Genomic DNA, 16206 nt, shown 5'->3' with positions numbered 1-16206 from the left:
AGTTGTGACTTTGCCACTCATTTTTAAGCATGCATGTTTTTACAACGACAATTTAATTCAAAAAAGCTTTGTTTTGACAGAATTTTCATAAAAGCAGTTACAGCATAAAATACAAAGTTTATCAGAAATTAGCCAAAATACAGCTACATTTTTTATTGGGGGGGAAAATGGGAAAAAAGGGCTACAGATGAAGGTGTCTGTTTTTTTCCCTGCAAATGGTATCAAAAAAGGGACTGTGGTGCTGAAGTCACCATTTTCCTAGCTTTCAGGGACAAGCAGACTTTTGTCAGAAAACCAACAATTTTTACACAGTTTTGGCATTTTTCTGGGACATAGCCTTTTTTTGCTATTTTTTGTGCTTTCAACCTCCTTCCAGTTAATGGTAGAAATGGGTATGAAAGCAATATTGGATCCTGGAAAGCTATACATTTTTAAAAAATAGACAAAATTCTGAATTCAGCAAGGGGTCATTTGTGTAGATCCTTTAAGGTTTCTTTATAGAAACTACCAGTAAATATAGGAACAATTGAAAATTAGTTGAAATAAACAGCCATTTGTGTCAACTTTTTCACCTGCACCTTCTTCTAATTATGACAGCTGTTTGAAATCAATATACCGTTACACCCGCTGGACCTTTCTGGTTGTGGGGATATATAAGAATTGTAGCTTCACCAAGAACCTGACGAACCCAGAGCCAATAACTGAGCTGCTACTTGCAATGTTTTTTTATTATGTACCGGGTATACAGCAATTATTCTGGGAAAATGTATACATGGAAAAATTGGTATGAAAGACACCTATGTATTTTTGACATAGGAACAAAATATAGAGTTTATAAACAGTAGATATTTGCACATTTCTGAAATTGGGAATACCCATACTAGCATGAGAATTATAGGTTTTTCAAAATGACTTCTTTTTTACACATTGCCTTTCATTTGGAAGGCAGAAATGCATCGAAAGTCAATCGATAATAAAAGTTGCTCTACAATTCTGTATTACCCTATGTCTCCCGATAAAAATAGTACCTCACTTGTGTGGGTAGGCCAAGTGCCCACGACAGGAAACGGCTCATAACACAACGTGGACACACCTCATTTTCACAATAAAAAATGACCCCTTTTTGCAAAGTGCCTAGCTGTAGATTTTTAACCCTAGCTCTGCCGGCACCTAGAGAAACCTAGCAAACCTAAACATTTCTGAAAACTAAACACCCAGGGAAATCCAGGATGGGGTGACTTGACTGGCTTTCACCAGGTACTGTTACACACGACTCAGACCCAGAGAGCGTAACCCTTATCTACTAACTAGGTAGACTCTCATTATATTTGGCCATATATCATAGGTTACAATCACAACTTCCTGTAACATAACCCGTCAGAAGTGGAGAATTCGTGATACTTATATTTATACATGGCAATTTTGGCCCGATCGTATATAACTCTTATGGTCTACAACACAACCAATTTCCCTTGGTCTTCCATGATCAGGGGGACAACAAAAGATCGCATCTATTCGGAACAGAAACAGAAATATACTTCTACCAGCAGCTTTGTATAAGGCGACTACAGAAGCCCACGCTCCAATTAGGAAACGTGAAGTGATCCCTATAAGGATCGTCAATATTATTCCAGGGGCGATTTTACATACCCTCTGGTTCTGGCAGACAAATTTTATGTCTTGATAAAGGTGATTATAAGAAGGAGTTATCACCGAAACGCGTCGACGCAACCTAAAGCGTATAATTCAAGTCTCCAACACCATAATAGATACGCTGATTTGGTAGTGATACTACTCTGGTGTCATTAGAGCGGAGAAAGAATATACAAACCTGTATCCAACAAATGTGTGTTGTAACTGTTCTGTCTGCTTGTAATTGTGCAGGTCGCAATTATATATATTGTCTTAATTTTATCTTGTTTTAGTTCAGGGATTTAGTTTAGTTATCCCTATTGACTGTTTTTTAATATATTCAAATAAATGAACTTTTAACTTTTCCATATTTTGTTGTATGTATTTGTTAAGTCATAAGGTACATTATTTTATACCTGTTTTCTATTTGTGCCATAAGGGAACCCTTTCTCTTACCCAGAATCCCTTGCAAACCTAAAAAATTGTCCCCAAAAAACATTTTCCTCACATTTCTGCTCCTTCACAAGTTGGTTTTTCCTTTGGTGGGACATTGATTTGATCTTCTCATAGGTTGCAATGTAAACTCTTTTGTATTCGTAGAGTATTTGTCCCGTTTGCACCTTCAGAAATGCTTTTATTTTATTCTCTATCTACGTTGGCGTTTTAACCACATGTCCAATTTTATCCTTACCTGTTATCTTGTGATAATATTGCCAGTTGTTTGTCCCATGGATTGCCCTCCTCTGAGTTGAAGTTCCTAATATACTTGAACTCTATATTATCTATATTATCATTTTATATTGTGTATTCGTTGTATTTTAGCCTCTTTTATATTCGATCCAACTTTAGACTTTTAACCCCTTCGATGCGTCAGACGCGCGGGAACCGTTCGATGCATCAGTGCTCATGTGCGGCGGACGGTTCCCGCGTGTCTGACGCCATGGCACTGGGAATCCCTCTGGTGCGGGCACCAGAGGGATTCCCTTTACCCCCCAAGAGCCTCTGGAGCTGGGGAAGAGCTTTCCCAGCTCCTGAGCCTCCCCCAGTGTTTCCCTCAAATGACTATCAGCGCTCACGTCGCGCTGACGTCATTTCAGTGAAACGGAAACTGAAATGAGCCAAGAGGCTCATTTCAGATTCCCTTTCTACGTGCTCAGGGGGCTATCTCAGCCCCCTGAGCATGTAGAAAGTCAGGAGAGGTATCGTTGGAAAGGGGAGAATTTCCCAGGAGGGCGATCCCCAAGCAGGGATCCACCCACTAGGCACCAGGGAGGGGGTAGGGGCCCCTTGGGGAAGAGCCTTTGCTCCCCCATATAAATTTGGGCAAATTTAGTCTTTCTGCCCCCCCCTGGGGGGCAGATGGGGCAGTAGCTCCCAATCTTCCCCCCGGGGGTCGGTAAGCCCACTAGATACCATGGATTATTGTTAACATTTTAATTAGGGATGGGGGCTGCCACATATGGGCATGCCAATGCCCCCACCCCCGGCCACAAAATCGCTGTCTTTCTAGATATAATGTCCCAGTAAGATTCAAGACGTGGGCAAGGTTTTGCTAATATAAACCTCCCAGTCAGCGTCGTGCCCTGATACTATTTAGCCACACCATTTCCCAGTATCTTTCTATTAATGCTTCCTTGGGTAGAGACTGCAGGTTAGATGGATTGTCCCACAAATTTTTCAGGCCCATTGTGAACAGTGCCCCTTTGATGTCTATGAGCCAGCCTATTTTGTGGAAGCGGTCTGCCTCTAAAACATCCCTAAGACTGCTTGCATAGGTGGACAGCTCTGGGGTACTCAATAATCTAGTCCAGTATAATATGGGACGAAGCCTAGCTAGATATACCAGCGAATATGTCACTAAGCAGTGGGAAAGAAGTTGTGCTTTTGGGGACGCTGGTGATTGTTCATAGGAACTTATTATCAGCAGAAGCTAGCTGTGTCAGATTTCCAAACCCCCAAAGCTCTGAGCCATACAAGACTGAGCTAAGCACCTTTGCACAATAAATCTGTAATACAGGACTTACTGTTTAAGTCAGAGATAAGCTAAATTAGTTACTTAGAGCTCCCGCTAGTTGTCTATGTTTTAACGCCACTTTTTCGATGTGGGGCCTCTATATCATCATTTTTTCCAAGGTGATGCCTAATTAAGTAAAAGCATCCACGTGCTCTAGTGGTACACCCTCCAGGATAATTTTGCCCCAAAATGATCGATGTTTATTAAAAATCATGAGTTTGGTTTTATCTGCATTTGTCATTAGACCTCTAAGCTTGCAGAAGTCTTCAAACAAAGACAACGCACGCTGTAATCCACTAGGTGTCTTTGAGATAATCAGCGTGTCGTCGGCAAACATTAGATTGGGAACCTTGGAGCCAGCTAGGGTCAGGGCATCAGTGGGTGTGAGAGATAAGAATTTAGTTACCTCACTGATGAAAAGGTAGAACAACGTGGGTGCCAAAACGCACCCATGATGCACTTCCTTTTTGACTGGGAATTGGTCAGTGATGTTCCCTTGTGTGCCCCAGCCTGTATGAGCAAAGTTGTTATCATACAGACGAACTAAGTAGGTTAATAGGTCCGTTGACATACCTAGGTCCCGTAGAACCACCCATAACAACATCCATGCTTTTACAACGGATGCCTTTACCATACATTTAAGGTAAATTGGGGGGCCTTGCCCCACAAATACATGGTTTTAAATTTATAAACAATGTGTGGTAATGGCATACATTGTAAAAAAACACACATTGTAAAAATATGTGTGCTAAAAAATGTGTGGTTACTGCTTGAGATCTATTTCCCTGCGTTGTTCTGTCATACAACCCATCCAACTTCCTCTGAACATGCAACTTCCTGCACCGAACCCAATTTATTAAAATATGCTCTGCATTCTGAACATTCTAGAAGGGTTTCCTGAAGCATAATTAACTTGGCCCCACTATCCTTCAGGTATTCTGCCACCAGACCATGTTTCCTCCTGGATCTTATTCCATTCACATTCCAGGTAATTATTTTGATACCAGGCTCCAAAACAATCCTGCCCCCCCCATTTAACATACTAAGGGCCTCATGTAGGTAGCCAAATACCGGTTGGTAACGGCCGAAAATCGGTAAATATCCTGTTACCGACCGGTATTGAGGCACTTGAGATGTAGGTGGCTGATTTCTGGATTCGGTATTTACTGAATCGGAAATTAAAGAAATCGGTAAAATACTGATTCGGTAAATTACCGAATCCAGTAATGCTATGTAGGGGGCACTCAAGTGAGTGCATTATTGGTGTCTGGATTCGGTATTTACCACCAACTACAAGTTGATGGTAAATGACGAATACCTTTCAAAAAGCATTTTTGTGCTATTTATAAAGTGCCATGTGGCAGACATACATGCCCTTAGGGCATGTATGTGCGCCACATGTGCACACATGCATGTATCAGGGGTGCAACAGGGTGTCAATGTGACACTCTGCCACCCATGATAATGCCTCCCCTATTACCGATTCGGTATTTAGCGTATCAGTAATAGTAACTGGCTTCCCATTCATTCCTATGGGCCTCCAGGCCCATAGGAATGAATGAGAAGGGATGCATTATTACCGATTCGGTAAATACCGATTCATAAATACCGATATTTACCGAATCGGTAATAATTACCGATTATTTACCTACATACTATTTACCGATTCATAAATACCGAATCGGTAAAATTCGGTATTCATGAATCGGTAAATAGTATGTTACCTACATATGGCCCTAAGAGAGCTCTTGTATTCAACGTTATTCATAATGACATTGTTTCCCATTTCTCCTGATATGTGCTCTGAAGAAATTATTTGTTGTTTACCCCTATACTCCCCACCCAACGTGCTCCCCTTATACCCACCCTGAAGAACCTCTCCCAATATCATTGGCATATTATCCACCATTTGAGGGTCCCTATCTGGGATGGGCACTTATGTATATCCATTCTATTAAGGCAATGCCTTCCCTCCTAGTCTACAATTTAACTCGTCGCTTTCATTTTACCTATCAGGGCATCTACATCGGCAGGGTCTCCGAGGTTATGCATGTTGTTTTTCTACATTATTCGTAACATTGCAGGAAACCTTATCTGAACTCTGGCCCCTAGCCTCTGTAGCTTGTCAGTCCTAGCATCCAGTTCCCATTGCAGATGTGCTGCTCTCTTGCCCATATCTGACCTTATGTGGTATGAGTAATCACCAAATGATTGAGACTTCCCCTATTGTGCATGCGTGAAACTTACCTCCTTAATTGCATATTTGTAGAAGTTCACAAGCATTCTCCGTGGATTCTTCGGATTTAAAGGAAGATTAAACGGGTCACTATGCACTCGCTGTATTTCCTTCCCCAAATCAATCTTAGATTTGTGCTGCAGGAACACCTCCTTTGAAAGGCAAATCACATAAGCCTTTAAATCATTTGCCTCCACTCCCCCTGGAATCCCCACCTACCTTCAATTATTCCACCTAGACTGGTTTTCCAAACTTTCTAGGTCATCACTTAACACCATATTTTGCAAATCTATTCCTTCAATCTCCAGAGGATTAGAACACGCAACCAGACTCATTTTTTTCAGATTTTCCTCCAGAGTAGCAGTTTGTACCACCAAATCATCCAACTTTCTCTCTAAGGCAGTACAATTCCCATGGATTTCTTTCTGGTTAGCTTCAGAGATTTCAAATGTTGTCATTATGTCTGTTCGGAGGATCAAAAGGATATTGCTACACACTCTGCCCTGGCTATCCTGTGAACCTCCTTCCAGTTGCGCCTACTTCTCAGCCTCCATTGCACTGATACACTTTTTGCAGCAGCTGTCAGTGAGGGCATTTGCAGAATTATTGTAGTGACACATAGTTCTCTCCTCTCTAGCATTAAGAAGTGATTGAAATGATTCACAAGGGGAATTGACGCTGCTCCCCCCCTCACCTTCAGCACTGTTCTGAGGGTGATCACTCTTAATTAGAAAGCTTACAGCTTTCTTCGGCCACTGTCCTTGCTCCCATGTTTTATTCATTATCCTAAAGTAGGAGTTAGGTGAAGGGGTAGGCTTAGTGAAAGTTTTCTGGGCGTTTTGTTGGCTGGGGTGTATGTCAGGTTTCTCAGACTTGTGGTTGCTTTCTTAACTGGCCCTCCTTTAATAGGCGCTGTACTGTCATTGCATGTCTTCCCTAGGGGACTGATGGTATCCCCCTTGTCTGTCCCAGAGCAGAGTGAATATCGATGTTTACCTGCCCTCTGGGGTTTACCAACAATCCTGCCTTCTGTTATTAAAGGGTCATCTCCTGCATTCTCCTCAGAGTCCCTATAGATCCTCTGATCCCTCTTAAGCTCTTGCCCCTAGCATAGCTGGCTCAACCTAGTGCCCTTGTAGCCCCTAATCAAACTCCCTGGCTCCTCACTAAGAGAAATGTTTAGAGGTATCTTAGGAAGCATACCTTACTAATACATTTAAGCAAATCAGAGAATAATATGTCATTATACTGCATATAGAACAAACCCACCTTTACAAAAGTCTTCAGCAGCTTCTACACAGCTGCTGTCCGGAAATGCACAAAACTCTACATTACACTAGTTAAGCAGTAGCCCATACACCAATGTTTTCTACCAGACTCACATCAGGAAGCTACAGCACAAAGAACTTAAACTTGCTACATTCAATATGTGAAGGCAGTTTCCTTCACAATACATGTGCTCTAAGGAAAATACATCACATTTCCCTGTTATTTACAAAGGCTGCAGAAACTGTGGGTAAAGATGTCCCGCAGAGGGACATTGATTTGGAAGTGGAAATAAACAGGAGCAATTTGAATAGTTCACCAGAAACAACATCCATTTTAATCAAATGGTGTCTCAAATAAAAATGTGACACAATTAAGCACATAAATAAACACACTATAAATGTCTGAGTAAAATTGTTTCAAATACAATATGATTAGTTCATCAATTATGATTAGACTGCATCGTTAAAATCATTAGCTGAAATAATTTGTCACCCAAGATGAAACATTAAAAACAATGCAATGGTACATATATGTGTATTTACGAAATGTCTAATTAATATTGGTTAGCAACATCAATGTTTGGTAAATTCCTGTTCAAGAACATATTGAAGAGGATGTATATAGATGAATATTATTTTCTTGCATTCTTTTATCATAAACCCCAATGCAGTTCGGACCATACTATTGTCCTTCGTTGGGTCTATTCTCTTAATAGTAAGCCGACATAACACGTCAAAATCCTGAATTTTGCATTGTTCATGATGCACAGAGATGCCAAGCGGAACATACATGCTGCCACATAACAACCATGTGTAGCATGGACTCATTTATTAACACACAAAGAATGCAAAGTGCGGATCCCGCAGCCATAGATTGGCATTGGGAGGACTACACCCCTTTTGGGAATAGCCGGTTTTGATATTTCTTTAAGAAGCCCATGTTCCTTAAAGGGTCCTGTGTTGCTTTAAAAAAAAAATGGTGGGAACACTTTGCGAATTGGGAAAACTTCTGTGGGAGCAGGCAGTAGTCCACTGGACCACTGTCTACTCCCACCAGAGGTCACCTGGCACCATACACTAAAGAGAAAGTTTCCTTTAGGGACACCTTTCCCTTTGGAAATAAGTTACCACCTTCTTTAAGGTGATGGCAATGATCTGATCACTGCAATTGTGGTTGAAAGCCATTCATTCATGCCATACAGAATTGCAGTTAGGAGTGGTCACCCCTTTTATGTTCCTACCTAATTGTAACTCAGTATGAGTCACTAAACTCAGTTTCCAAGTCAGAACGTTGTTTTCGACTCCAAAGGTGAGTTTAATTAATATGTATTAAAAGTAATTATGTTGTCTCAAACTCTGTCATCTTGCAAATTTCAGGGTTTGCAATGGAAAATGGATTTGGAACTCTGGCTCTAAGTTAGTCAAAACCTAATTTGATTGGGATCTTTCTCCTAAAATCACTTATCTATTTTCTTTTCCCTCAGTGACCCATTAAAAGCCAACATTACATACATTTTGGAGGTAAACAGTATTTCTCCTCAGCACGGATCAGTGTATGGTGGCACAAAAATCACAATAACAGGGTCTGGATTTAGTACAGAGCCAGAGAGCAACGACGTGCAGCTAGGTAAGTTTTGTTTTCATTTTCAAATTAAAACTTAAATCTTAAGTTTAACAATATTTGATATTGATTCATATGTAAGCAGAGAAGGAAACAATTTCTGATGTCTGCTCACTCCCTTATCAGTGGAGGTTATTGCCACTCTGCTTGATTCTTTTGACATGCGTTAGGGAGTTGTTAAAATTGTAACAGTTCCCTCACTTGATCAATGAGTAAATGTCACAGGATAAGGTGGTAGCATTTCTATCCATTTGGTCACTAGCACTGCTACATGGATGGCCTGCTGTCAATAAATCACCAGTCCATCCATTGGATGTTAGCCCTTCAGGAGGGACAAGTTCGCACTGGTGGCAGACACGGTTTCAGATTGTTACTGCACCATTCTGGATTGTTCCTTTGTCCAATTTCCTAGCATCCACAAGGAAACATGCAATTTTTTTTATTACCTAACTTAAAGGGATTCCTTTTGAAGCAAACTTTCACAGCATAGTTCAAATTTATTATGAATTTTAAATGTACCCTACACATTTAGGGCACGATTTACAAAGGTAAAATTAGCCGAAAGTCTTATCTTTACGGCTTTCAGTATTCACAAAGGGCATTTACTACTCGTCTCAGTTTACCTTTGTGCATCGGGCCCTTGGAGTTTTCCATAAACCTTTTGCCATATAATGGTCTGCCATGCTTATAATGCCAGTCTCACTTTCTGACCTGAGTGAAATCGATCTCCAATAGGACAGATACTTTCCCCACCATAGACTAATTCTCACCATCATTTCTGAAGTTTTCCATTGAATTCTATGTATTTTGTATACTGTTTGCTATATATTGAATGTTTATGTTGTTTTGATTTAATTTTCATTATGAAAATAGCAAGCAACGAAAGCAGTAATAAATACATAATAAATATACATGAAAAAATTCAATGTCTTTAGAAAAAAGTGAATATATTATAGTTCTCCGTTACATTTTTTTAACTTTATAGGTTATAGAGGTTTAAGTTGTTCTTCAGTTGTGTTTCTTTTTTGAAATTGTAGATGTAAAGATTCAGGATGAAGAATGTTTTCAATTGAAGAAATCAGATAACATTTTTCTTGTATTATGTCTGCTAATCATTTTACATATTGCAGATTCTACACCATGCCAGGTTGCTTCGGCAGCAGCAGAGAGCTTGGAATGCATCGTTCAATCAAGGAGAGCAAGACACTTAGTCACCAACAATGGTAGAGATTTAAGTAAGTGCCGTTTTCTAATCTTCTAGTGCAAAAAGAACACACTTCGTCAATAAATTATTATTGTTTTGTTACATTAAATATGATGTTTCATAAGTAGATTACGACATGTAAGTTCCTCGCTACTTGGGTTGAGAAATTTGATTTAGAATGATATATCCTGGATGAATCATTGGCCCCTAAAAAGCATTCCTTTATCATTTCTTATCTTTCAGCCAGATCGTGATTGTTTCAATAATGTCTAACCTTCACAATATTTAATTAACTATTTAATTAAAACCAAAGCTCTAATACAAAGCCTATTTTTCAGTGGGCACCCCAATTTTAGTTTGCTGACTCGTATTGCTGTTTTAAATACTTTGCACACTGGGACAGTAGTGTCCAGTACACACTGTATGTGCTCAGGCCACTAAAACCTGATTAAATTGGGTAATTTTCAACTGGCACATTTAGTTCTCATGTAAGGCCCGAATATGGGGTACAAGAATTCCACCTATTGCCTAGAAGTTGAATGCCACCTATGGACTGCAGCACATATTGTGGCATCCACTTGTCACAACCCCCACTCACCTAAAAACCAGGAACCGCAGAAATGAAGAGAGTCCCCTCTCTCACCTCCAGAACAATCCTCCACACAGACTACTACAGTATGGGCGATTGATCTCAAGGGGAAAGGGACGAGAAATACACCACCCCTGATGTCCGGGGAAGCGAGGGAAAAGGTCCTAGGTGTGTAGTCCGAACGTGGCGTGGGCAGGAGGTAGGGATACACAGACAGCGTCTGTAGGGTAGCAGCGGAGAGGGAAGGAACAGCTCAAGGTCTGCAAGACAGAAGCAAAAGAAGGACTTTGGATGAGGGGAAAGGGACGGGGCGCACACAGTAGTAATGTAATGTAAGTGCCAATTTGTATCGCGCGGCAATCGCTCCAAGGAGCATCTAGGCGCCCAGAAAGGACCACCAGATGTTAGGTAGTCCCTATGCTTACTTGACCGAGAACCCGAATTACACTAGGCTTCTGGCAGTTATATCTTGGAGATTAAAGATCCAGGTTTTTAGATGTTTACGGAAGTCTATTTCTTTATCCAGTAATCTCAACTGGGGGGGAAGAGTATTCCATGCTTTTGCTCCCAGCACCGCCAGGGATTTGCCCCCTCGAGTTTTGAGTCTAAAACTCGGGACGGTAAGCAGGTTGGCCGTTGAAGAACGCAGTGCTCTGGTTGGACAGTATCTGCTGAATTTTTTCCTCAGATAGGGCGGGCCTAGGTTGTGAACAGCTCTAAAAGTAATTAACAGTACTTTAAACAAAACCCTTTTTATAATGGGCAGCCAATGTAATGCCTTGAGGGCTTTGGTTGCAGATGATCTTTTCGGCCATTTTAGAACCAGCCTCGCTGCTGCATGTTGCACCATCTGAAGTTTGTGTGTGACAACTTTATTTGTACCAGCATAGAGGCTGTTGCAGTAATCGATGCGCGATGTTACAAGTGCAACCGTAACTGTTTTCCTTGCTTCAAGGGGCAAAAGATCAAAGAACTTTCTCAGTCCCTTTATTACCCCAAAGCACATGCCTACCACTCTAGCTGCTTGTTGTCTAAAAGACAGGTCAGAGTCAAAATGCACCCCCAGATTACGGGCCGAGTTGGTTGTATGAGGTGGTATTTCAGCTTTTTCTGGCCACCATAATCGTGGGGTGAACTCATTTTTTGGGCCTATAGGCATGATCTCTGTTTTACCTGTGTTGCATTTCAGGTGATTTAGGCGCATCCATTCAAAGGTGGCCGTTAGGCAACCTTTGAGCTTATCCTCCCAGGCTTGGTTATCCTTATCCATTACCAGGATAAGTTGTGTGTCATCGGCATAGGCTATAGCGTCTATGCCAAATGACGATATTAGTTTTATCAGGGGTGCAGTATAAACATTAAACAGGATCGGGCTCAGGCTCGAACCCTGCGGAACTCCCGTCAACAGCGCTTTTTCACTGGAGCAGAATTCCCCCAGGGTCACCACTTGCCTCCTGTCACTTAAAAAGTTTCTTATCCACTCAAGCACTGTCCCTGTGACACCAGATGTTATTAACCGGTCTAATAGGATGGCATGTGAGACCGTGTCGAAGGCCGCCGATAGGTCTAATAAAATCAGGACGGCCTTCTTGCCTTGGTCTAGGGCTGAGCGGATAGTTTCTGTAGTGAACAGGAGGGCCGATTCGGTGGAATGTTGGGCCCTGAAACCTGCCTGGTTGGGGTGCCATACATCACTATCTTCCAAGAAACGAGTAAGTTGTTTATTTACAATTGACTCTGTGACTTTGCACAGAGCCGGAAGTAGTGAGATGGGTCGTAGGTTCGACAATGTGGTGGGGTCAGGGAGTTGGTTTTTTTGCAGTGGTTTCACCGCTGCCAGTTTCCACTCTGGGGGGACTTTGGCTGTGGACAGTGAGGTGTTGACAATGGCATTTATTATTGGATTGGCAACGTCCACAATGAGGTGTAAAAGCCTAACTGGGCATGGATCGAAGGGGGATCCAGATTTTGTTGCCAGAATTCCTCTTTTGGTATCCTCCAGGCTAACTGGAAGGAAAGTTGTCAACTGCGTGGCCCCTTGCCTCACTATATCATCCTCTGTTCTTGGCTCTAATATAGGGACATCGAAGTCCTTCGTCAGCCCCTGTACTTTTCCCTCAAAGAAATCTGCGATCTTGTCACAGAGTGCCTGCGAGGGCGGGATATCCTGCGCTAAACATTTAGGCTTATTAAAGCCGTTTACAATTTTAAATATTTCCTTTTGTTTGCTGCTGGCTGTTTCTACTGCCAACGAGAAGTACCTTTTTTTAGCCTGTTTAATTAGCGCATGATAGGCATTTTTTATCCTTTTGTATTTGCTACGTTCTAGGCTAGAGTAGTATTTCCGCCAGCTTCGTTCAGCTCTTCTAAGCTCCCCTTGTTTATCTTTGAGATCTCGATCGAACCAGGGTGCAGATGTTTTCTTTCTACCCTGCCTCGTTCTGTTTTTTCCCTGCCCAACTGTACCTTTCAGATCATTCATCCATGTTCTGAAACTGATGGGATTTACAGGTACTACCTGCTGGGGTCTACAGTTCCTGGCTATAGTTATAAGTTCTGGGTGGGACAGTATCGTTTTCCATTCATCCCTTGTGACCTTGCTGTGTTCCTTTTTATGATCATTTTCTCGGTAGGACATAAGGGGAAGCATAAAAGGAATCAGCATATGGTCAGTCCAAATTTGGGGTCTAAGGGGGTTAGTTGTCAAAGTGTCTAGGTTAGTGGCAATGCAGTCTATTGTATGCCCTGCCTCATGGGTGGCTAGGGTGTCTCGAATAGTGAGGCCCAAAACCTCCATGGTTTCCCGATAGGAGGCAGCAGGTGCATCGGTTGTTGACTCTAGGTGGATGTTTATGTCACCCATCAGAGTGAAATTAGAATATCTAAGTATCAATGGGCTGAGCACCTCTCCGATGTTACCCAGGAAGCCAGCACAGGGTCCTGGTGGGCGATAGATCAAAGCCCCCGAGAAGGAGAAGTTATCATTAATTTTAATTATGAAACCCATCCCTTCTGCATCTGTTAGCTCTTGCAGTGGTATCGTCGAGCAGCTGAGGGAGTCCCTATATATAATGGCCACTCCTCCCCCGCATTGTTCATTCTCTCTATCTACTCTTTGTATTTCATATCCAGGAGGCAGGGTGTGAACCACATCAGGGGTGCACCAGGGTTTAAGCCATGTCTCCGTAATGAAGAGACAATCTAAATTGTCATCTATCAATAAGTCCTGGATATGCTGGGCATGCTTCGGTACAGATCTGGCATTTATTAGGGCTGCTTTAAAGCTATCCTGGGGTGTTGAGAAGGCCGAAACTTGGGACCACAGAAAAGTGTGGCGACAGGCCTGGCAGCTCATTGGGCCTGCCCAGTATGAGGGATCGAGTTTATTTGAGCCACAGCAGGGCTTTGTTTGTAAGGCAAGCAGATCTTGTCTATCATAGCACCTGGGTATGACATTTTTCACAGGGTCCCTGGCCCTGTGCCCGGCCTGTGCGCGGACGGGCGCAGACGGGCTGGACTCTGGCTTGACTCCGGCGTGAATGCGGCGTGCCCGCTGAGCGCGTCCGCTGCGCGGAGTCATAGCCGTCTATTTATATACTATCTAGCCCTACCCAAAATGGCCGCCGCCGTATTCCTTCCGTGTCCCGGCAAGACCGCCCTGAACTGACCGGTTGCTCTGGGGGGAGGCTGAGGTGCTGTCCGTGCAGCGCGGAATTCGGGGGGGTGCAGGATGTAATTTTTAAAATATTAAACGAATCTATGCCTCCACCCTCAAATTGGTGGAAACACGCGCTGCGATAAATCCGCGCGCTGTGCAGGGGGGGGGTAGGACACAGAGTCAAAGTTGTTTCCTCCAAAAGTGACAGGAGAAAAGGAAAGAACTCTCACCACGATTTTCTCAGAATGGTAGAGCATTAGTTCAATCCGTGTACTTAGGTAGGCTTTTCCAGGGGTTCTGTATTTCTTTACAGAGGCGGCGGAGAAGGGAATGGAGGCAACCAAAGGATAGTTTTGTGTTAAATGAACTCCACACGAAAGGGTGCTGTAGGCTTTTTTTTTTTGTCTCACGAAACACAGCGCTGTAGAATCCTGTCGAGCGCTCTTTCAGGAGAATGTGCAAAAAACAAAAAAAAGAAACCAATTGCCAATAAATAATTAAGGTACTCGCATAGGAGGTGATGCTGGCGGCTCCTGCCGTGCATCTCTGGGGAACTCAGAACTGATGAACTGCATCCGCTGTGGAGCAAACTCTGCTGGAGCGAACGGCTCCTGCCGTGCTCATGAGGGACAAAGTAGAAACAGAAAACCGCATTTGCGGTTTTCAAACAAGAGGGAAACTACGGGCGTGATTCGGGCTCCAACGGGGCCGTGGAACAAGTATTCCCAATAGCGGGAAATGTGTGATGTGAAATGCGAACAGACAAACAAGGTTGAGGCTGACGGCTCCGGCTGCGCACCTCAATGGAGGGTGAAAGGTCAAAGGACCGCGCTCGTGGTCGGCGGAAAGAAAGTCTCTCTCGGCTCCTGCCGCGCAATGAAAACAACAATGTATGTGGTAGAGAGTGACGCTCCTGCGTACTCTCGGGCTGAGACTCAAAAGAAAGGGGAGTCAAAGAGAGGCACGCTCCTGCGTCCTCTTGGGTCGGAATTGCTGAGAATCACAAAAAGGGGAGTCAAAGAGAGGTACGCTCCTGCATCCTCTCAGGTCGGATTTACAGAAAAAACTATAAAGCTAAGCACCTGAGTCAGGTACAAGTGGCTCTTACATAGCAACCTCTCCTTACCACCTGACTTGCACGCCCAATGTCGGTGGAGAGGGAGTAAAGCTAGAAAAGAGACAGAAAGCAGTGAGACGAACAGGGCTTGATAAGGGGAAGTGGTGACACCGCTAGGCTGGCAAGGAAAATATGGCTTCAGGCCTACATTTATATCCTGACTGCTGCACTTTTTAAACCTGCAGACAGACCTGTCAAAATAACACATTTTGAAAGAAGGAAACCCTAAACATTTGGGGCCCCATTATGATGTGGCTCGTAAAGGCTGTTGGAGCCTTTACAGCCCCATTGTAATGGGCCATTAGATTTCCTTTCGACCGCCTCATTGCGATAGAGGCAGTCGGAAAAGAAACCGGCCGGTCATTCCAGCTGGCTTCCGATGCGCTCAGAGAGCTCGCCTGCCAGTCGGAATGCGGCCTGTAATCTCAAGGGCCTCTGGTTGGAGGCTGAGGGGGCACCTATTGTGCCCTCCTGTTGATCCCTGCACCTCGTGGCAGGCAGCTTGTGGTGCCTGCCACAGGGTGCAGAGATGAACCGCATCTCCGATTTCACTATGTAAGCATGCATTATGGCGGGTTTATAGCCGTAATGCATGCTTCCATAGTGAAATTTAGGCATGCGACCGAACACCTACCGGGCACATCATAATGGGGCGGTCTGGACCACCGACCGGGTGTCTGTCAGTCCCATGTCGGTATCGGGCAGCAGTGATTCCACCTATCATCGTAATGACCCCTTAGTAACTTACTCCTCACTAGGTTTTGACTCCTACAAGGTAGACTGCAAGGTAGGGGGCCAGTGATGAAATGTGGTAAATGTTAGAAATTAGCGTTTGCATGTTCCTATATGGACCAGCCCTCAAAGCCT

General features: G+C 43.2%; 1 protein-coding gene across 2 annotated transcripts in view; it reads left to right on the top strand.

Moving 5' to 3' along the window:
• Nucleotides 1-16206, top strand: part of LOC146830895 (fibrocystin-L-like) — a 1171295-nt gene that overhangs the window by 561452 nt on the left and 593637 nt on the right. For both annotated transcript variants that reach the window (XM_085605085.1, XM_085605086.1), the window contains exons 34-35: nt 8635-8777; nt 9902-10006. In XM_085605085.1, the coding sequence (XP_085461211.1) occupies nt 8635-8777; nt 9902-10006 (248 nt within the window). The remainder of the gene's footprint in view (nt 1-8634; nt 8778-9901; nt 10007-16206) is intronic.

The sequence above is a fragment of the Triturus cristatus genome, chromosome 5_1 (genome assembly GCF_964204655.1).
Source record: "Triturus cristatus chromosome 5_1, aTriCri1.1, whole genome shotgun sequence".
NCBI classification, from domain to species: domain Eukaryota; kingdom Metazoa; phylum Chordata; class Amphibia; order Caudata; family Salamandridae; genus Triturus; species Triturus cristatus.
This window is presented reverse-complemented; position numbering and strand designations above follow the sequence as displayed.